Source organism: Cryptosporidium muris, genomic scaffold (genome assembly GCF_000006515.1).
Source record: "Cryptosporidium muris RN66 scf_1106632373453 genomic scaffold, whole genome shotgun sequence".
Classification (NCBI taxonomy): Eukaryota; Apicomplexa; class Conoidasida; order Eucoccidiorida; family Cryptosporidiidae; genus Cryptosporidium; species Cryptosporidium muris.
The window spans coordinates 62,053-83,814 of record NW_002196570.1 but is presented as its reverse complement, the minus strand read 5'-3'; the positions used below and the strand labels follow the sequence as shown (position 1 = coordinate 83,814).

The 21,762-nt window shown below is 24.9% G+C and overlaps 10 protein-coding genes across 10 annotated transcripts, besides 36 other annotated features; 4 read left to right on the top strand and 6 right to left on the bottom strand.

Moving 5' to 3' along the window:
* Positions 1-127: 127 nt before the first annotated feature.
* Positions 128-4,083, bottom strand: CMU_037980 (uncharacterized protein; the record flags this gene model as incomplete). Its single annotated transcript, XM_002139046.1, has 2 exons — positions 128-2,962; positions 3,226-4,083. 2 exons carry the CDS (start codon positions 4,081-4,083, stop codon positions 128-130), a joined length of 3,693 nt encoding a protein of 1,230 aa, XP_002139082.1.
* Positions 3,004-3,105: a sequence feature (T-rich).
* Positions 4,084-4,348: 265 nt separating the features above from the next.
* Positions 4,349-4,407: a sequence feature (AT_rich).
* A 207-nt stretch (positions 4,408-4,614) lies between these two features.
* Positions 4,615-4,672: a sequence feature (AT_rich).
* A 30-nt stretch (positions 4,673-4,702) lies between these two features.
* On the bottom strand, positions 4,703-6,073 carry CMU_037970 (protein phosphatase 2C, putative; the record flags this gene model as incomplete). Its single annotated transcript, XM_002139045.1, has 1 exon — positions 4,703-6,073. The coding sequence occupies one exon, from the start codon at positions 6,071-6,073 to the stop codon at positions 4,703-4,705; it is 1,371 nt and encodes a 456-aa protein (XP_002139081.1).
* Positions 5,717-5,745: a sequence feature (AT_rich).
* A 161-nt stretch (positions 6,074-6,234) lies between the features above and the next one.
* Positions 6,235-6,260: a microsatellite.
* A 313-nt stretch (positions 6,261-6,573) lies between these two features.
* Positions 6,574-6,725: a sequence feature (AT_rich).
* A 25-nt stretch (positions 6,726-6,750) lies between these two features.
* CMU_037960 (uncharacterized protein) lies at positions 6,751-7,461 on the bottom strand (the record flags this gene model as incomplete). Its single annotated transcript, XM_002139044.1, has 2 exons — positions 6,751-7,150; positions 7,208-7,461. 2 exons carry the CDS (start codon positions 7,459-7,461, stop codon positions 6,751-6,753), a joined length of 654 nt encoding a protein of 217 aa, XP_002139080.1.
* Positions 7,156-7,199: a sequence feature (AT_rich).
* A 63-nt stretch (positions 7,462-7,524) lies between the features above and the next one.
* Positions 7,525-7,546: a sequence feature (AT_rich).
* A 7-nt stretch (positions 7,547-7,553) lies between these two features.
* Positions 7,554-7,594: a sequence feature (AT_rich).
* CMU_037950 (uncharacterized protein) lies at positions 7,593-8,926 on the top strand (the record flags this gene model as incomplete). The annotated part of the gene is made up of 2 exons (XM_002139043.1): positions 7,593-7,690; positions 7,798-8,926. 2 exons carry the CDS (start codon positions 7,593-7,595, stop codon positions 8,924-8,926), a joined length of 1,227 nt encoding a protein of 408 aa, XP_002139079.1.
* Positions 7,718-7,796: a sequence feature (AT_rich).
* Positions 7,872-7,949: a sequence feature (AT_rich).
* Positions 8,038-8,073: a sequence feature (AT_rich).
* Positions 8,922-8,985: a sequence feature (AT_rich).
* Positions 8,986-9,101: 116 nt separating this feature from the next.
* Positions 9,102-9,160: a sequence feature (AT_rich).
* A 243-nt stretch (positions 9,161-9,403) lies between these two features.
* CMU_037940 (Sec1 family protein) lies at positions 9,404-11,188 on the top strand (the record flags this gene model as incomplete). The annotated part of the gene is made up of 3 exons (XM_002139042.1): positions 9,404-9,469; positions 9,536-9,899; positions 9,960-11,188. The coding sequence occupies 3 exons, from the start codon at positions 9,404-9,406 to the stop codon at positions 11,186-11,188; spliced, it is 1,659 nt and encodes a 552-aa protein (XP_002139078.1).
* Positions 9,475-9,531: a sequence feature (AT_rich).
* Positions 9,905-9,957: a sequence feature (A-rich).
* A 129-nt stretch (positions 11,189-11,317) lies between the features above and the next one.
* Positions 11,318-11,363: a sequence feature (AT_rich).
* A 19-nt stretch (positions 11,364-11,382) lies between these two features.
* On the top strand, positions 11,383-13,680 carry CMU_037930 (uncharacterized protein; the record flags this gene model as incomplete). The annotated part of the gene is made up of 1 exon (XM_002139041.1): positions 11,383-13,680. The coding sequence occupies one exon, from the start codon at positions 11,383-11,385 to the stop codon at positions 13,678-13,680; it is 2,298 nt and encodes a 765-aa protein (XP_002139077.1).
* Positions 12,291-12,346: a sequence feature (AT_rich).
* A 3-nt stretch (positions 13,681-13,683) lies between the features above and the next one.
* Positions 13,684-13,762: a sequence feature (AT_rich).
* Positions 13,763-13,780: 18 nt separating this feature from the next.
* On the bottom strand, positions 13,781-14,125 carry CMU_037920 (uncharacterized protein; the record flags this gene model as incomplete). Its single annotated transcript, XM_002139040.1, has 1 exon — positions 13,781-14,125. One exon carries the CDS (start codon positions 14,123-14,125, stop codon positions 13,781-13,783), a length of 345 nt encoding a protein of 114 aa, XP_002139076.1.
* A 67-nt stretch (positions 14,126-14,192) lies between these two features.
* Positions 14,193-14,259: a sequence feature (AT_rich).
* Positions 14,260-14,543: 284 nt separating this feature from the next.
* On the top strand, positions 14,544-15,383 carry CMU_037910 (proteasome subunit beta type 5 precursor, putative; the record flags this gene model as incomplete). The annotated part of the gene is made up of 1 exon (XM_002139039.1): positions 14,544-15,383. One exon carries the CDS (start codon positions 14,544-14,546, stop codon positions 15,381-15,383), a length of 840 nt encoding a protein of 279 aa, XP_002139075.1.
* Positions 14,839-14,873: a sequence feature (AT_rich).
* A 126-nt stretch (positions 15,384-15,509) lies between the features above and the next one.
* CMU_037900 (uncharacterized protein) lies at positions 15,510-16,649 on the bottom strand (the record flags this gene model as incomplete). The annotated part of the gene is made up of 1 exon (XM_002139038.1): positions 15,510-16,649. The coding sequence occupies one exon, from the start codon at positions 16,647-16,649 to the stop codon at positions 15,510-15,512; it is 1,140 nt and encodes a 379-aa protein (XP_002139074.1).
* Positions 16,650-16,707: 58 nt separating this feature from the next.
* Positions 16,708-16,743: a sequence feature (AT_rich).
* Positions 16,744-17,181: 438 nt separating this feature from the next.
* Positions 17,182-17,259: a sequence feature (AT_rich).
* A 38-nt stretch (positions 17,260-17,297) lies between these two features.
* Positions 17,298-17,331: a sequence feature (AT_rich).
* A 161-nt stretch (positions 17,332-17,492) lies between these two features.
* Positions 17,493-17,578: a sequence feature (AT_rich).
* Positions 17,579-17,660: 82 nt separating this feature from the next.
* Positions 17,661-17,751: a sequence feature (AT_rich).
* A 29-nt stretch (positions 17,752-17,780) lies between these two features.
* Positions 17,781-17,856: a sequence feature (AT_rich).
* Positions 17,857-18,045: 189 nt separating this feature from the next.
* Positions 18,046-18,106: a sequence feature (AT_rich).
* A 431-nt stretch (positions 18,107-18,537) lies between these two features.
* Positions 18,538-18,559: a sequence feature (AT_rich).
* A 147-nt stretch (positions 18,560-18,706) lies between these two features.
* Positions 18,707-18,760: a sequence feature (AT_rich).
* A 144-nt stretch (positions 18,761-18,904) lies between these two features.
* Positions 18,905-21,646, bottom strand: CMU_037890 (uncharacterized protein; the record flags this gene model as incomplete). The annotated part of the gene is made up of 1 exon (XM_002139037.1): positions 18,905-21,646. One exon carries the CDS (start codon positions 21,644-21,646, stop codon positions 18,905-18,907), a length of 2,742 nt encoding a protein of 913 aa, XP_002139073.1.
* Positions 19,070-19,138: a sequence feature (AT_rich).
* Positions 19,408-19,502: a sequence feature (AT_rich).
* Positions 20,270-20,295: a sequence feature (AT_rich).
* Positions 20,386-20,444: a sequence feature (AT_rich).
* Positions 20,880-20,973: a sequence feature (AT_rich).
* Positions 21,275-21,311: a sequence feature (AT_rich).
* Positions 21,647-21,762: the final 116 nt, after the last annotated feature.

Here is a 21,762-nt window from a genome sequence, read left to right as displayed (position 1 = left end):
CATGATCTATAAAGTATTGAAATGTTAGTACTTATTAATATATAATAGGATAAAATGGACAGTATCTATACAATATTAACTTGTATTTATTATCTTAAATTTTCCAGATATTCTTGTTACCACTATATTAAGTAGTTAACCTTTCTATTCTGTCATTTTCTTCATTACTTGGACGATTAGCAAATGCAATACCTGCAATATTGCCATCACTTGTGAGCTCAAAACAAATTCCATATATTGAATTGCTAGGAATTAATATTTGATTAAAACCACCAACATTAGAGACAAGTGACTTCATGATAGTATTTGAATAAGATGGAATTAGTTTGATCTGGATAGGAGATATATCACTTTGTGTAAAATCAATAGCAAGAAGAGATCCAGGCTTTTGTAAATCAAATGTTTGTCTTGTATTCCCTTCTTCAATATTTTGTCCAACTGAAACTGATGACATTTTATCAGGGCAATATAATGTCATGGTAAGTATCTGACGGTGAAAATTACTACTAGATAAAGTCGATAATTTCGTAAATGGTACTTCCTCATCAATACTATCTAAACATGAAAAAGATATCCACCAATTACTAAGGCGTGTTCTAGCAGCTCCTCCTTGTATATCTGTACAAAAAGGGTGCATTACATCAACTCTTTGATAAATCCTTGGTCCCTTAATAATAATATTAGGAGGATTCATATTATTTTTACTAATAACAGGTACAATTGTAGGTTTAGGAAGTTCCTTTAAACATTGATTAGACATAAATTCAAATCCAAATCCCAAACCTAATATTGCCTGCGAGGATGATAAAGAAACACATATGGTAGTTAAGATATTCTTTTCAGCTCTTAGTCTATTATTCATTTCAAATGTTACAGTCGGTAATAAAGGAGTATCCATTGCTCTATAATATAGTAGCTGATGAATATGTCCAAATCCTATCAGTCCATTAATAGATATAAAAGCTGGTCCTGGAAGAGGTTCAGCAATATCATCTTTAGTTAATAATGTCGTGTCATTAGATGCAAATGCAAGTTCAATCATTTGTGGTTGTACCTTTGTGAAAACTTGGGTTGCAAGCTGGGATGGAGATTGTCCTCCAACAGATATAGTTTCAATATGATTAATCCCTTTACATTTCCATTCAATTCCTATAATAGGACCAGATTGTATATAATGAATTTTTATGTATTCTATTTGACTGCATATAGGACATGTTATAGTCTTAGAAGTTGCAATTTGGGATTTGTCCTTAGAATTTCTATTCTCATTTTTTAATTCTGCTTGATTCTCAAGATAATCGATTAATGGCATATTGTATGCCATTTTAGGACATTTCTGACTATTAATTGTGGGTTCAATAACCAAGCCATTATATAATGAGCTGTTTTTGAGTGAATTAATATTTGAATCTATAGATGTCTTATTCATAAGAGTAGATGTAAATTTGTCTAAATTAGAAGTCTTAGATGTCACTTCTATATTACCATCAGATTTAATTTTTATATCTTCTTCCGATTCAGGAGGGCTCTTATTCATTGAACCCTCAAATCCAAGACCTATTATTTTCCCACTATACTGCTCAAGTTCAACACAAATAGAATCAGTTACTACTGGGACTCCATCAATAGCAGGGATTTCCCAAAGTGCTATATATGTTGGAGCATATAAATTTGAGTAATGTTTCAGTAATATATCTCTAGAATCACGTCTTATTATCCCTGTACTTAACATAACTAAATTAGATGTAAGGGGGTTAAATCCTGCATATATTGAATTAAAGGGACCTTCTTTAGATATTACTACACGTGTAGAAGAAGATAGAGGTTGCCCCAATGCAAATGAAATATCTAAATTACTTTGATGAATATCTGAAATATCTTTTTCATGTTGTAACCAAGAAGGATGTTGAACTCTAAATGGAGAAGGAACCCATTTATTTAGTGGCCATCTATCAGTGTCAAACAACTCCATCAACTTGTTACTATTATATTCTTTGAGTAATCTATTTTCCAATTTGTAACTTTCAGAGTCATGTTTCACATTATTACTAGTTTGATTAAATAACCTTGAAGTAGAATTAGATAAAACATAAATTTCCTCTTTAAATAAATCCTTTGTTGTTGAATTTAAAAATTCATTCTCTTTAGTAATATTTCCAGCCATATCCAAGTTCAATTTCATACTATTAGAGGATATAGTATTATTTCTATCTGTCTCCTTTAATAGCCTAAATTTAGAATTATTATTAATTGGCTTACAAACTCCTGCTATCCTCTGTATTAAGCCTGTATTGCTGTCTACAAATAATATCAACCTTGAAATATATTGAGGTTTATTTAATAAGTCAGGTTTGCATTGAGCACTAACTCTTATTGTATATAAACCAGATTTCTGTAGATCTGGAGAATATGCTAAATTATAGTTACTACTAGATACAATTCCAAATGTTACCTGTATAATATCAGGATTATAAGATACTGCAGTATTCAAAGTCTGATTCTTACTCATTGATAATGGATATGCTATAATATCTGGTTTTACCATATTTACAGCATCCAAATAAAGAGGTATTGGTTCAATCATTGATTCATAACCAATCCCAATACTTGCTATAGATCCTTCCTTACTAATACCGGCACATAATAAAAAGGGATCTTTTCCAACCCAAAGTCGTTCTCTAATTGCAGCTTTTCTTTTAAGTAATCTTTGCACTTCAAACTGTGTATTTATAAAAGATGCAAATTCCTTCCCAACATCATTATAATATCTTAATGTAACAGGATTGTATAAAGTAGATTCCTTACAAAATCTCGAATTATCCGTCGAATTCAAATAAACTGCATAGAATGAAGTCAACTCCCCTTCTTTTGTTGGAGCAATATATGTACCAGAATATTTTCCTAAAGTTACATGAGATCTATCAACAGTCCTTTTTATTGTATCCAAGCTTTTGCATTCAAACTACAAAAAGAAAACAAGTAATAAATTAATGAGTTAGTATCACAAAAAAAAGTGAAATAAAATTCATAAGAATATATTTTAGAGTATAGAAAAATTATATAAATTAACTTAAAATAATCCAAATGTAATTAAACAAGATAAAACCTCAAATTCTATATATTAATAAAATCCAAGTTTCTATCACATATTTATACCACTTTTTAATTAAATCCATATACTCTATATAAAATATCTCACTATTTCAATCATTCTAATAAACTTACCTCAATAGCAGATAAATGATAAGTACCAAAACAATATCTTTTAAAAATCCTAAATTTTGAAAATTGACCTTTCGGGCACATCAAAGAATAATATGTTATAGTATTATTTTTATCTACAATTCCAGGTCCATCTAAGATTTGACATTCTTGAAAAACCGAATTTTGTCTTATAAGCATATTCCTTGCATTTATACCATTTGAGACCAAATTTAGAGACGGTGATTTAGTTCCTTCTGTAATAAATCCAATTGCTGATATTGAATAAAGTATAAATCCTGGTTGTGGAGTTACTGTAAGCATAAAACATCCTCCAATTAATTTATTACCAGACCATTGACCAGAATTCAAAATTTCCATTGAGGAAGATTTACGTCTAGCCGAAAATGACATAGAACCCCCAAAATAACCTTCTAATAATACTAATACAGGAGGACGATTTGAATTACCATATATAAATCCAGCATTAATAGAAGAAATAAATGTAGGAAATAATGCAATTGTATTATTATAGTGAGAGATATCTGACCCTCCAAATGAAATATAAGATGAACCATCAGAACAACCAATCTTTAAAGATTGTATACTATCAATATATTTTATTTCACCATGTTTAATAGATTCACCATTTATACCAATATATGATAAATAATAATCTTCTTTACAACGAAAAGAAATCTTAATAGCACTATCTTCATTACTACCTATAGGTTGTAATAGCCTACAGTTATCATTAATAGAATCTGGGGTTATATCTATCTTTAATCCTTCATGAGTCCAACCAGTAAATGGAGCAGAAATCTGTCCTGTTACAGAATATATTAATAGCAATACCAAAATCAAAATGTGTAAATATACCATGTTTATAAATATCCAATTTATTTTTCTTAAAGTATTTTCAGATTTCTACTCTAACATATGGATCCTATAAAGTGTACCACATGTTCTTTTATTAATCAAATAATCAAAGGTCGAGTTTAGTTACAATACGTTCCAGGCGCTAATATACTATTGACATAAATATAGTGATTGAATTATCGAGTTAATAATATATTTAAGACCACTATATAATTACCAAAGGTCCTATAAATGAAGTATTTAAAATGTTAATATTTGATGGGGCTAGAAAAATATAAATAATTTACTGATTATATTTTAAATTAATCATAAAAATGATTAAAAAAAGAAAAAAGTCTCATCTTACTTTAATAATATATTGATATTCCACCACTTAAAATGATATATTATCTTATTAATTTGATATTGTTCTATGATATTTATATCTAGAAAAAAATTCACAATGTACTACCAACAGTTATAAATAGAAATATATTTTAGAAACTTCAATATATTAGCTGGAGTTATTAATACAAAATAGTATACAACTTAATGAAATATTGTATATATATTAATAAAAGTGATTATTAAATAAAATATCTTATAATTAATACCATACCATTTTATATAAATATAGTCTATATTAAGCTTGTAAATAAATAACTTGAACTGTAATGTCGTCTACTACATTTCCTTCTTCTTGAATCCAACGTCTCCAAGCTTCTCTTGCTAATCTTTCGGCTGATATTTGTGCACCAGTACTACCACCCTCAGCAACAAGATCAACTGCCTCTTGAGATGAGATAAATTCCCAAACTCCATCTGAACAAATCAGAATAAAAGCATCCTTATCTGGTCGAATTTGATATACATTGACATCTGGTTCTGGTATAATACCTGCCTGATATCCCAGTGTATCTCCTATAGCTCTACTCATAGCTAATCCAGGATACATCTTGCCTTTTATAAATACTCTATATGGTATATCACCTTCAATACGTTTTACTTGACCACCTGCTGCTACAATCCTTCGTTTTTCTTGTTCTGAATTTGGTTTATGGTCATTTGTTAAATCAATAGCCTCAAGGGTTCTTCCGGATCTTGACCATCTTGCTAATACAGATCTTGAATCACCTACATGAGCAGTAATAATACGTTGCTCTAAAGGTTGATGTAAAATCACAGTAGCTGTAGTTCCTGATAAACTACAATCAAATTCATTTGTTTGTAAAACATAATCTTGCAATTTCTGATGTGATTTAATAAAAGCATAACGTAAAACCTCTCCTGGATTAACTTTCCATCTTTTATCTTTCAAAATAAGTTGAGGTAATTCTCTCTGTATAAAATTACTAACATCATGTCCAAAAGGTCCATGACCATCAAAGACTCCATATAATCCCCATAATTCTGTACGATATATGAAAAAGTCATCTTGATTAGGACTTTCTGGTTTTAACCCTTTACGGCATACATATCCAATACCATGTTGTAATTCTTTGTTTGCTATCTCATCACCATTTATTTCTTCAGCTTTACACTCAAATGTTTCTTGAGTTCTATGGGATAATGCACCTGTTACAGATAAACGACGTTTCGGGTAACTTGAAGAATCTAATAAACAACTTTCTAAAGTATCATTAATTGCAAAATCACCATTTATATTATTAAATGTATTTAAATTATCTGAATTATCTCTATCTAAATTATTATTTACTATTACAGCTCTATCTAATGTCGTATTTTTTTCTTTAGATACTTTTTTAAATAATGCCCTACCACGTGGTACTTCTGTATTATCTATATCATTTACTGGATCACTTCTACTAACAGAAAGTCTCCTTCTTTCACATCCATTATTAATAGATAGATACCCATCTCCATTATTATTATCTCTTCTGCTATTTCCATTCATTATTCCGTCAAAGTTCACCTCAATATTATAATCTGTTTTCCTAATTGGTATAAGAGATTGTTTTTTATTCGGATTTATTGATGAGGAGCACCCACCCATATAATAGGGAATAAGTAATAAGTAATTTCTATTAATTCTGAGAATAACTAGATAATATCTAATATATATATACATATATATACTTTAGTTTTATAAGTTTCTATAATATAACCCTTGATTAATATTCGTTTTGGGTAAATATTATATCTTGCAATATACGAATATATATATATATATATATATATATTATCTTCTTAGTAGTAAAATTCTATCACACAGCTACCATTTCAATTTTATTTATTAAGTAACTTTGCCCTATTATCTGATATAAATAAATAACTAACTAATTAAATACTTTAAAGCTCCTATTTAATATTTCCCCTCGGCGTTCTGTCTATTAATATCCCATGTATTATATTACATGAGATATTAGCAAATACCGTTTAAAAAACAAAAGGCGCCTATTTTACCGCCTAATTATCAATATTTTATTTTCTAATACTTTATACTTAAAAGTTTGTAGTAAATAATATTTAGACTTGTTACTTATTACTAATTTCTATTATATTATTAATATTTTATACTAACTTGAATTATTTCTTGTATTTATAACTTAATATCTCCTTTAATAATAATACTTTATAGGATTAATTTAGATAATAATATTGTATATATAATATATATATAAATATAAAAGAAGAAAAAAAAAAAAGTTACAACTAAAATATACAGATATTTTATATATCAGGAGATAAACGTAAAATCAGAGAATTCCGTTGTAATTGATCAACCTCATTATCTTTGAAAAATGATAATGAACCTGAATTAAAATATACATCAATATCATATGCTTCTAATTTATTTGAATTACAAAGATATGTCCTAGTTATTTTGCCAGATGTTCTAATTTGGCATAATATATTCTGTGTATTCATACTTGTACAATGAATATTAGAACATATATCGAAATCAGGTATATCTAATTTGACAGAAATACTTTGATTATATTCATTAATTAATGTATCATAATTTTCAAAAAAAATCCTCTCATTATTAGATATTCTTGATTTTATAGTATCAGATAATTTAGACCCATTATTCCAACGTTGAGATTTTAGTTGATTACATCTTTTTAATCTATGAATATATTTATAATTAAATATATAATGAATGTAATAAATATTATGGACTTACAATAATGCTAAAATTCTTATCTTATTTTGTTGTAAACATAATAAATGAGTTAAAGCAGCAACATCATATTGTGATCCATTTGATATATTACTTATAAAAGGCTTAAGGTATTGCAAGCTCTCAATATGGTTTATATTAATCTTTGATATGTCATTAAATTGATTTTCTTTATAGAGTGCAAATTGATGGATACCTGCAGCCTTATATTCATTTAATAGGTCTACACTTGGATTTTTATGTATTGAATTATTCATTATAAAATTGAAAAAAGGAAAAGAAAAGGAGGTATGGATTTTCAGTATTTAAACATGGGCGCCATATATATTATTAATTATATTACCGCCAGTAATTATTAAAATAAATTATTGTTAATATTTAATAATAAATGGTTGAATTTAAATTAAAGGTAGAGGAAGCTATAAAGTTATATAATGAAGAAATGATATGGGATAGTCATCTTATTATTCAAGAATTAATCCAAAAGTAAGTTTTTTGAATATATAATAGTCCATTATTTAATAATATATTATAATTATTAGTAAGAAATAAAATAATAGAAATTATTCATTATAATTTTATTTTTATATTAGATATGGTGAAAATAATGTATTTAATATTATTAGTATTGCAGGTGAAATTCAAAGAAGGGCAGCAATTATTGCAGAATTTATTTTAAGTGTAAATAAAATGAATATAAATGAAATTAATATATCTGAAAATATATATAATTTAAATAATAATTCAAATGTTATATCAGAGTCTACATCCTCAAATATATATATAGATCCAAATAATAATGATTCTAATATATTTACAATGCATATAGAATCAAATAAATCTAATATTAATAAATTAACATTAAATATCAATTCAGTAAATACAAATAATTCTGAATCAAATGTTGATTTATCAATTTGTAATATAGATAAATATTTTAATATAGATGGATCTATTAAAAAGGATATTTTAATAGGAAATTGTAATAGTTTAATTGTTAATGAAGGGAATAATATTTGGAGACATGTTATTTCAGATAATTCACTTAATTTATGGTATTGCTTACATAATGATTCAACAATAATTGAACTATGTTTTCAAGGTGATATAGAGACTGATATATTAAATGTATTAACAGTTTTATATGAAAGAGATTTATATAAAGAATGGATTCCATATTTTAAATATCCAATAAAATTTGGATTATCTAATGTTAATGAGATGATGAATAAAGGTAGATTACATATAATAACAAGTATTAAAATAGATATTCCATGGCCATTTTATAATAGGGAAGTTATTTTAGAGATATGGGCTAGTAATGAATTACATTCTAATAATCGGATTTTTATATACGTATCTTCTATAGATGAATTTGGATATAATTCAAGGCTTGATATTGAGATACCCAAACCTTCTGAAATGATAAGTAGAGCAAGTGTATTAGGGGGAGGTTTTATAACTCCAAATTCTCATAATCTTACAAATATACTTTTTAAATGGAAGTTTGATTTATTTGTCAGGGCTCCAAATTTTATTTTAGATTTTTTTCTTAAAGTATTTATTAAAGCATGTTGGTTAAAATTTCGTTCAGTTTGTATCAATGCAAATAAAGTTAATTCATTACATTTCCAAAGATTAACATCTAATTCTGAAATATATAATTTTGTAAGAGAGAAACTAAAGACAAGTCCAAAGTATAATAATTCAAATGAAGTTTAATATATATTATTTATTAGAAAGAAAAGAAAATTATTACTTTGTTGATATTTTTATATATACTTTGTCAATTATTTTTCACTTTTCTTATTTAAATAATATTCTATAGGTTAGGATATTTCTTAATATAATTAGTATATACTATTATTTCTATTTTCAAAAGTATGTTATGATAATGATAATATGTAATTATTTCATAATTACATATTATTTATTATAGATATTTACAAAATTATTGACAATATTACTGAGATTTTGTTTTTATATAATATTAGATGCTCAATAAGATGAAAGGGGAGTGGAGGGGGGCAATCTTTATTTTTATAACGTGGAGCTTTTATTAAAGTACTAGAAATTGAGGAGGTTGATAATGTACTTTATTGATTAATAATTTAACTCATTAAATAATAATTAAGGCCAATCGATCTTTATTATACATATGTAAATATATTAGTTGGTTGTACATATATATATAGAAAGATGAATTTGATTAAAACTGCCCGTGAACTTTTACTATCAATTTTCTCAAGAATTACTGGAATAAAGGTAAGAAAATAACTTTTTTTTTTCATTAAATATGTAATTTGATATTTTCTTTAAATATTATTGAAGATACTTGTTATGGATCAAGAAACAATACAGATCATTTCACTTATAATTAGCCAAAGTGATCTTTTAGAAAAAGAATTTTTTTTAAGTGAATTAATAGATAATCCTGGAAGAACTAAATTATCTCATTTTAATGGTGTTTATTTTCTAAGACCAAATAATGAAAATATATCCATAATTTGTAATGAACTAGAAAATCCTTTATTCAAAGATTATTACATTTTTTTTACTAATACTATATCACCAAATATATTACAGAAATTTGCTATGAATGATCATTTCGATGTAATAAGAAAAATACAGGAAATAAGACTTGATATTGAAATTGTAAATAAAGATCTTTTTTCTCTTAATATGAATTATTCAGGTAAATTATTTATTTTTATTTTATTTATTTTCATTTATTTCTATTTTCTTATTTTATTAGCAACAATGTATAATCTACCTACTAATTGGACAACTTATGAAGAAACTTTATTTTCTCGTATAATTGATGGTTTATATTCTATTTGCTGTATTTATAATAAAATTCCATATATTAGATATCCTGAGAAATCTGCTCTATGTCGTAATATTTCATTTGCATTAGAAAGACGTTTATTAGATTCTCATCCAATAGATTTAATAATTGCAGATGAATTTTCAATTCATGAAAAATCTATTTCTACTGATACAATTATGTTAATACTTGATAGAAGAAATGATCCAGTAACCCCATTATTAACACAATGGACATATCAAGCAATGTTACACGAGTTATTAGGAATAACTTTAAATAAAATAAAAATTGATGAAAATGATATTATAGTATCTGGATATCAAGATCCATTTTTTGAAAAACATTTATTAACTAATTTTGGTGAACTTGGTTTTTCTATTAGAAATCTTATAAGTAGTTATGAAGAAAATACAAAAAAAAAATTTCAATTGGAATCTATTGAAGATATGCATAGATTTGCTGAAATGTATCCAGAATTTAAAAAAAATTCAAGTAATGTATATAAACATGTTACACTTGTATATGAATTATCTAAGATTATAGAAAATAGAAAACTTATGGATATTTCATTAACTGAACAGGATATTGTAATGAATGATAATATTAGTGAACATACAAGACAAGTTGGAGAACTAATTACTGATACAAATATATCATCTTTAGATAAACTAAGACTTGTTATGCTATATGCTTTAAGATATCAAGATAATGAATTATTATTAAATAATTTCAAGTATTATCTACAATCAGATTCTAAGTATGTAGATGGTATAATTGATATTGCTAATAAAAATATTCGATCTTATGACTTATTTCATAATCGTACATTATTAAGTATGGCTAAGAGTACTATTCAAAGATCAAATAATAATTCAAATATATATTTGCAGCATAAAACTCTTTTGTATTATACTTTAGAACAATTAGTAAAAGGAAAATTAAAGTTATCTTCATTTCCTTGTACAAATGATAATATACCAAATAAAAAACCTACTGACATTATTATATTTATTGTAGGAGGAGCTACATATGAAGAGGCTAGAGATATTGAAATTATTAAAAAGCTTTACGATATTCGGATTATATTAGGTGGTACAACCTTTCATAATTCAAAATCATTTATTTCAGATTTAGAACTTGCAATTAGTAATAAATAAGATATTTAATATACCTACTAATAATTATTCAACTATTTAAATCTTTTTTTTCTCTACATATAAAATTATTTTTGAAAAGTAAATTTTTACTATTATTGGTACTTTATATAACCGCTGAATTATCTTTTCTATATTAAATAAAATTCTTATTTTTATCATATATTAATAATTATTTGTACTATACAAGAATATAAATGACAAATTTAGATCAATCCCAATTAAGTTATACAACAGAAATAAATTCAGATGATGATATTCCTCAGGAACTTAAGGGAGATATATCTGTAATTTCTTTAAATGGGGTTCTAAAGGAAATTATAACATGTGGTGAAGGCTTTGAAAAACCAGGAATTGGTGATGAAATTATAATATCATGGTATTGGGAATCTAATATAGAACAAAATAATTATAGTACTCTTACTGGAGAGCCTTTATATATGATTCTTGGAGATACTAATTTAAAAGAATGTCTATCTACTTCACATTATAATATACCTTGGGGAATTGAATTAGCTATTCGTGTAATGTCAAAAGGAGAGATTTCTAGAGTATATATTTCTTCAAATTCAATATATAAATATCCAAGAGAACAAGGTAAAAGTTTATTAGATAGCTCTATAATATCTGGTACCTTAAAACACTTTAATAGTAGATCCAAACGATTAATAGAATATTATATGGAAAATAAAAGGAATTTTATTACAGCAATAGTACAAATAATGGATTTTTGTCATATATCAATGATAAATGTAAATACTCACAAAAAAATTTGGGTTAATGGTAAAGGTTGGAAATTACCTGGGAGAAAAGATATTTTGCATATATCTGTATTACCTTTTGAAGAATTGAAAAGCTCTAATTATTGTGGTTATAAAGTTGGAATAGAACAATTAGAAATTGGTTTATGGAATGATATTGTAATTGATTTAAATAAATATTTTGGGATAAATATAAGAAATATAACTATAACTATAGAAGATATTATTAATATAGAAGAAAACAAAGAAATAAGTAAAATATTGGGATATTTTGAAGGTATAAATATTAATGATTTCATTGAAGCTTTGATATCTATGAAGATTGAAGAAATTTCTGAATTACGTTTTTTTAAAAATAAAAATAAAACAATTCATCTTATAATAAAATTAAGATATTTTACTAGAAATATTGATATTTCTTTTAATCCTCCAATACTTAATTATAAATTTGATGAAAAAATTCAATTAATGTACACTGAAATATATAGAGAAAATTTTGATACTAATACTAATACTAATAATATAAAGGATAATTTATACACAAAATCTCCAGAAATAAATCATACAACACGAATTATATTAAATATGAGAGAATTAAGATTAATAAATAATCACCTACCTAAAAATAATTTATCTGAATCAATACCACTACCTATATCATGTGTTAATGTAGTGGACGAAAGATTAATAGATACTGATATAAAATCAACTGAATTTATTATGACTCCTGGATTATTTACAACTCCTTTATGGTTAGAAGCTTTAATTAATGCAATGCCATTAAATCAAATTGTAAATGTTAGAATACCAATATCATACATTTTATTTATACCTCCTAAAAATATAATAATAGATAGTGATGAAGAAATATTAAATGATATATATCCTTTCATTATATTAAATAAACCAAATAATGAACCAACTTATATTAGAATATTTTGGGATTTTAATTTATTGTTAAATTCATTAGAAAATTTGGGAGTTACTACAACTGAAATAATTAATTCTGATATGAATCATTTATTTATAGAAATGAAACTTATGATTAAATGTGTATTTAAACATTTAAAAGATTATGTAGCTTATAAAGATAAAACGAAGATATTTTTAATGGATTATTATAAAAAAGTAGGAAATGTATTTTATAATTATCAAGATCCTATTTTTATTTCTGAGAATTGGTACAAAGCTGCAGTAAAGTCATATAGGACTGCATTGGAAATTGCTAGACTTTTTTTCCCACTTTTACCAAATAACAAATCTAAATTACCTGAATCTTCAATAGAAAATAACTTAAATAATGAAGAGACGATAAAATCGCCAAATAATTCTATATTACTTAAATATAAAGAAGCTGAAGTAAATAATGAAATTGATCAAGAGATATTAAAATCCAAAATAATTTTTATAGCTATAAATTTAATGCAAACATATATAAAACTACATCAATATAGATGTTGTATGGAAATTTATGATAATTTCATAAAGCCTTTAAATTCATATAACTTAAAAGGGATCTATAGGGCTGCAAATGCTGCAATATTAGCTGATGACTATAATTATGCAGAGGTAATACTTAATAATACTCAGAAATTCTGGAAAATTACAGAAAATTGTTTTGATTTTGAAGAAAGAAATTCTATTAATAAGTTATGGTTAAAAGTAGAGAAATATAAAAATGAAATTAAAGAATCACAGAAATCTTTATTTGGTGGAATTTTATTAAGGAACTGAACCAAATAATATTAACTGAAATTAAGAATATATTCTTAATATATTTAATATATTAATTAGAAATAGAAAAATAATAATATTTCTAGTTTTCCAAGTTTACTCATTTTTGATTATTAGTAATTTTTTGATCTTCCAATCCAATTAATTTGACATATCTAGAATTTAATTGACCTATAGATTTTCCAGAGAATCTAACACCTGATCCAGTGATATTCCAAAATCCATCTATACAGTTATAATTATATAACTTCCCAAAACAATAAAGTTTTCTACCACTACCTGTATACTTAATAAGGATTTCAGAACATGCAGTATTAAAATTCTGTAATATTGATAAACTTTCATTAACACTAAGCTCCTCTGCATTTAACCAATCATTTATAATGCAGATAAGTGACTTTCCTATGTTAATATTTATCCAGTATTCATCTACAAGTGTCTCCATCCTATATACCAAATATCTGTCAATTAATTTAACTGACAAAGTGTATAAGGGACCATTTAAAATGGCCAAATTAACTTAATATATTATAAACAAATGGTAATATTTAAAGTCAATATATTATTTATATTATTTTACAAGTTCCAACTTTTTAACTTAAATATTAAAGATTGTTTGAAAAAAATCTTTTCATGAAGCCACCGCCCACTATCGATACACACTACATATTGTAGTTTTAGGCGGTAATTTTTGGGGGGGCATTTTATATTACAAAAGATTCCTCGCTAATACATAAGCATACTGAAGAAATTGCGATTAATAATTTTTTATATTTCCTTTTTCTTCCAGAGAAAAGTGAATTTATTGAAGCCTCAACATCAAATATTAAATAGATAATATATACGTACATATTATTATAAAGATGCCTTTGTCATTTTTAACTTTAGTTGCAGATGATCTGTGCAAGTACAAAAATATAGACCCTAAACTAAGATGTAAAGATCAAGAAGATGATATAGTTGATAAGTTATATAATAATGTATTTCAGATAGCTAATGTTCCAAGACCTCCCTTATTTGTCTCTGAATATCAAGATGGAAGACTAAAGACCATGATAAATAAAGGTACTACGACTTTAGGTTTTATATATCAGGGAGGTGTTATCCTTGCTGTAGATAGTAGGGCTACACAGGGAGGGTATATAGCTAGTGGTTCAGTAAAAAAAATTATTGAAATTAATAATTATTTATTAGGAACAATGGCAGGTGGAGCTGCAGACTGCTCATATTGGGAGCGAGTTCTTGCAAAACTTTGTCGTTTACATGAATTAAGAAATAAACAACGGATAAGTGTGGCTGGAGCCTCTAATTTAATTGCAAATATTTTTTTTCATTATCGAAACTATGGGCTTTCTGCTGGAATTATGATTAGTGGATATGACAAGAATGGACCCCAATTATACTATGTGGATAATAGTGGAGCACGGGTAAAAGGTAATAGATTTTCAATTGGATCAGGATCAGTTTACGCTATTGGAGTTTTAGATTCTGTGCATCACTTTGATTTAACCGATGAAGATGCTATTGAATTAGGAAGACGAGCTATTACACATGCTACATATCGTGACGGAGGATCTGGTGGATTAGTTAGAGTATATCAAATAACAAGCCAAGGTTATAAAGTCCATATTTCTGGACAAGATGCATCTGAATTGCATTACAAATATGCAGAAGAATCAAATATTGATCCTTGTGAAATGTAGAATTACAATACAATAATATCTTTTTTTTATTGATTACCTCACATCTATAAATTATTCACTACTTTTGAATTATAATATCACCGGAAATACAAGATAGTTATTATAGGGAATATAAAAGTACATATCCTACTCATCTTCAGTAGGTTCCTCTGTAGAATATAGTGGAGTTTCTTGAATACATTCTACAGTCCTTGCAGATACTGTATCTGTATAATAAACCCATGAATGGGATGTCTCCCCTTTTCTTTCAATGTTAATTGCACTTTCTATACCATACAACTGATATAAGAAATCTTTAGGTGGAAGTCCAGATGTACATCTAACTATTTTTGCAAGATTAACAATCTTGTCAACTGTTGCTAGATGTATTGCTGCAAACTCCTCAAAATCATTATCTCCTATACTCATTATATCTAGTTTTTTGTTATATCTATTATTATCAACTTTTTCTTTAGAAATATCATTAGAATTGATCTTAACTTTTGAGCAAACTTTGGGTATAGACCATTTATTGACTATTTTCTCAAACTCATTCTTTTTAGCCATCATCCAATAATTAAAATAATTTTCTGTATCTTCTATATCTGGTTCACCACTACCAGGATTTGTTCGTATTATTGGTATATTAAGATCTTTAAGGGCTAATAATATTTCTGGAAACATCATTTCAATAACTTTTAACCACCCAGTAGATCTTGCATTTGTAACAATTGCAACATCTACAAATTGTTTCCTAGCTAATCTAATAATCTTAATTATACTAGGAATAAGTTGATTATTAGCCATCTGATCTATTTGCATCCTTATATATTGATAAATATTTCCTTGTTTCAAGTAATCTGAAATAGAATCTCCAGATATATCATAGTTAAATAAATGGCTGGTAGACTTATTATATCTTAGATTCGCATAAGTACTTCTTATCCAATCAGTTGGTATAAGCGTGTCATCTAAATCAAAAATAGCTATTGTTCGCCTATATGAATTATTGAATAAAAATGGCTGATAAGTATTGACTTTATTGATATAATTATATTGTTTTACTATATTTTTTGTGTTATTTAACGATTCATAAGCTACTGTAGCAAGCGTTTCAAGAGACTCAGTTTTACAAGAATTATTTATATTGCAATTAGAATCGGTGTTTTGAGAAGATATTCGATTATAGGTTTGAGAATTTATAGGAATATTATCCACTCTATATAGGTAACTCTGTCTAAGTATAGGTAATGGAGAGCAAAGTTTTGCCAAATCTGCAATAACCATAATCAATGTTAGCAAGTATATCCTATATATCTTTCTTTTTCTTCGTTAATTTTCCTAGAAATTTACTTTTAATTTATATAATAATTCTTTAAAAGTAAATTGTATTAGTATCCAAAATATTAGGTCTTTATTACTCAATTACTCTTCTTATAGACTTTTAAGAACTATTTTAAAAAGCACGTTTAGGCTTGTCTTAATCTTTTGTTTTTACTGAATAATTAACCAAACTATCTCATAGGTCAACTATCTAATAATCTTGAACTTTAATTAATAACGAAATTTATATAATTCTATTATATATCGAAACTTAACTTCTATATAAATAATATATACTTACAAGCTTAGGTTCTTGACTTGATGCAACATGCTTTATCCCTTGGGTGCTAAATATATGCAGCGCGCAGAAACAGATTATAAAATGGGTGAATTGCACCCCTTTTCTTATTTAAAATTAATTTTCGTATAAACCAAATATCCTGAAATAAATCTTATTTATTTATTTTAAGCAAGTATATATAGTCAGATCATATTCTATTAAAAGAAAAAAGTATTATTTATTTTTTAATTTATCATTTAAATTATAAATATTTTTAAATCTTATTAATATTTACTTTATCTCTAAGTGTTTGTTTCTTTAGATTAGTTACCTTTATTTTTTTTTATTTTTATAAATCAATATTTACACATCTTTGTAGCTTCCAAGTAAAATTTCTGTTATGGATAAATATTCATATCTAAATTTAGTATAGTCTCAATTTATAGAATACTTTATTAGTAATAATATTAGTTTTTATTGTACCATTAAAATTTCAACATCTTGAATACTGTAAAAATAGTATTAGGAAATTATTAATAATTATTGAATTTGAATATTAATTAAATACTTTTTGATATTAATAACAGTATGAAATTAATAAACTATATATATTGACTTTAACATTTATTTTTTCCTTTTTTCAATTCAAAGACTACTTAGTATTAATATATATCACCATTAGATAGTCAACTAAGATATTATAAAATTAAATATATACTTTAAGATTTATATTTTAAAATATACAAATATCCCAAAAGAATATTATATATTGAATTTATAAAAAATCACACTCAAATTATCATTTTCATTCAAGGTAATTTTATTAAAAATTATTGTATTTGCCAATATATATAATAAAAAATCCATTATATGTTTTATATAATAATTATTCCTTAAATATTCGAACGGTTTAGCTTACTTTAAAAAACATATTAAAATTAGAATAATTCAGGATTAAAATATTATAGGTAATATGAACCAGTAATATTTGGTAATATCCATGTTTCAAAATATTTGTTCATATTTTATCTTTACATTTACATATAACCTTAAACTTAGCTAAAAAATCTCCCATATACCAAAAAATGATATATTTTTTTTAGATAAAATAAAAATAAAAGAAAATAGTAAAATATTAATTCATCATGCATGTATTATTGCAATGCATGCATGCAGCGCCTTTTTAAATTAAAGACAGTTGACTTGATAAATGTAAAAAGTTTAATCCTTAAATTTACATTAAAACAGTATTTTAAAAAGTATATGAGTTTATTTTGTTTATAAATATAAGTGATTTATAAAGTGCATTGAGATACACCTTTGCAATAAAACGAATTTATACATAATCTCTTCTACTATAAGATTTGACAAATATATACTACTATTGTTAAATGTGGAATATATTAATCAGTATATAGAGAAGGACAAAATATCAGAAAATATATTTTGCTTATTTCTTATTGTATATAAAGATAAATAAAGTTAATACTATGTGATTTGTATAAGAAAATATAAAATTACTCAAAATATCTTTTAGAAATTTTCTAAGTTACTGAATTTTTAAAAGTTACCTATATATTTAATTTATATAATAGCTATATGATTATTGGTGAATAGCCTCCAAATTCGTATTATTAAATAGTTGATATAAACTTAATGAAGAATTAAATACTATAGAAAAAAGAGTTATTTTAATGTATAAGTTTTAAATTTGAATTCTAATTAGGACTTCAATATTTGCAAATTTTGTAATTTTGATAATAAATTATTTCAATAAGTATTATATATTATTAAAGAGCTATCTATATTCTTATAATGAAATATTTTGGGTAAATAAAAATTGAACATTTTTTTTTAATGAATCATACATGTATAATAGTATAAAAATCTATTTAAAATAAGAAGTTTCGCATATATTCAAAATAGTTACTAAATTATCTTAAGATGAATCTCCACAACCATATATAATCAAGAAACTTGCTGCAAAACTACATATATGCCATAAAGAGTGCCATATCCAATACGTATCGACAGTTTCTAATAACCATGATATACAACCAGTAAATGCTACTATAAATCCAATTCCAATAAAAATTGGCCGATGATATTTTTCATTTAAAATTATTATAAATGATTTATAAAAAGTTATAATGTTATTTTTAATATATTTAAACCGATTTATAAATTTAGTTTTGGTTTTTTTATCTGAATTTCTAATAAATATTAAATTAAAACTTGTTTTATGTTTACTACATATTATTTCTTCATTAGCTACTTCATTATCAGTGTTTATTATTTTTTCAAAATCTTGTGACTTGAAGACAACTTCCTTTGTCAACTTTTTTTCAGTTTTATATTTAGTTATTGTCCAATATATTATACAAATCGTGTACAAACTTATTGAAATAGTAATTGGGATTATTGTAGTTAAAATCCTTGTTGAATATATTATTAATAATAATATTGAGACATTATTGTATAAAATAATTGCATTAGTTATTTTTGAATTAAATTTACACAATAATATAAAAATATAACATATCATTATTTGAGCAGCAATGAGATCTCCCTTAAGTAATATATAATTTACATCTTTAATTAATCCAATGTCTGAAGCATGAAATACAGAAGATAATAATCCTGCAGAAAAAGCAATAAAAGCACCTAAAAATTTCTGTTGATATAAGCATAAAATAATGGTAGGAATAGCTACAATATTTGTTCCAATTAAAGCAACTGAATAAGAAATTATAATATAATATGATAAATATTGATTTGAGCAATAAAGACCACCCCATCCTGGATAACATGAACAAAATATGTCAATACTTCCATTATATTCAATAACTTTGCAGTCTCCATGCCCAGAACATGTATTAAAGTTACAATTACTAAATAATACTTTATTATTTACAATAGCTGAAATATTTTTGTAATTAGATATAAATGATAGAGTCATGAGGCTAATTCTTATCATATAAATAATTGGGAGATTTAATAATAGTATATCTACTGGTACATTAAATCTTCCTATTACACCATATATTTCCGAACTATTTTTGTATGAGCTTACTAATATTGTGTTATAATCAGAACAAGAGTTTAAATCGCAATTTCTATTATATAATTTGAATTTGTCCGGATATTTCCCAATATATCTAATACTTTCAATTTTTAAAGTTGTATTTTTATTTTTCATTAATCCTAAAATTTGCTTATTACTAATATAAAGGGTTAATCTGTAAGAATTTATAGCCAATAGATTTGTAGAAATCCTTGGTATTACTAAATAAAATGGCTCTCCTATATTTATATATATATTTTTATTATCTGATAATGGTTCATCTGGTATTGTATTTATATGTGTGGGTATTAAGGAAGGTAAAGATAATGTTCTGATAGATTTACTCAATGATCTAGTATTTATTTCATATGAAAAATCTATTAAATATTTAATTTCATTATTATAACTTTTATTTCTGAATATTATATTGGGAAATAAAAAATATCTTGAAGGTGAAATATTTCGCAAAATTATTAAAAATTGGATACAAAAATTTGTTTTACATTTCATATTATCTTTATTCAAATATTCAGCCTCTAAATATATCTCATCAAATAAGTTTTCTAATTTATCTAATATTCCAAGTTTTTTAAAAGAAATATCATTATTACCAGTCATATTTAATTTTTTTACTTTCAAATGTTCTCCATTATTTTCTATAATCTCATTATTATTCTTATTAATTAATTTTCCGATCATATTTTCCAAGTATAGATGATCTAAAGTTATATTCACCCTCTTATTAGTAATATTCATCATACTATATATAAATTCATCTAAATTAATACATATTGGTATCATTTCAGCCAAACTAATATTTTGTATTTTATTTATTTTCCAGTAATATTCCATTAAATTAATACAAAAATTTAAATCTTTAACTTTTTCTTTATCATATATATCATTAATATTCATATAATTTGGAAATTTAATATTAAATATAAGCTGTAAATCACAATTTAAACTTTCATTTTCTTTTATACATGATGGAATATAAATAATACCATAATTATGTAAACTACTATAGATAGATATTTTATTATTTTCATATTCTCTACTTTCATATTTTAATATCTCATTATCATATTTATTTATATTTCCTTTAAATTCTGTCACTTTCCTAGGTTCTATAAGTTTGAGTATAACTCCATTAGTAAAATCATATACACAAGAAATAGTAAGTATTACATATTGTGAATCACAAGGACAAAAGTGTCTCCTAGTAAATTCCACTTCCATATTACCTATATATATATATAAATAATAATTATTATAATATAATGAAGTGTGTTTGCATGATGGTAAGTAGGAGCTAATAGTAAAAGGTTGTCTTTCAAGTTTCATTGGAATATCTAGTTTCATATCATATAAATAAGGAGTAGCTACCATATCGCAACGTATGAGTATTGAAATATCTTGCTTTAATGAGTTTCCATCAACTTGAATTTTTATTTTAGGAGGTATATGTGAGCTTAAGCAATAACCAGATAAATAGTAGCTACTACATAAATCAAAATGTCCATTCTTAAGCCATATATTTGTAACTTCTACACTAAATAACACTCTGTATGCTAAAAAATATGTGGAAATTAAGAAAATAGTTGACAATATTCCCATTCTCAATACGAACATGCCTATAACCAGTAATTTATTAATAGCGGGGATTATTGCAAAGAAAATCTTAAATATCTACAATATACAATTTAGAATAGAGTACTTATTTAGATTTTAAG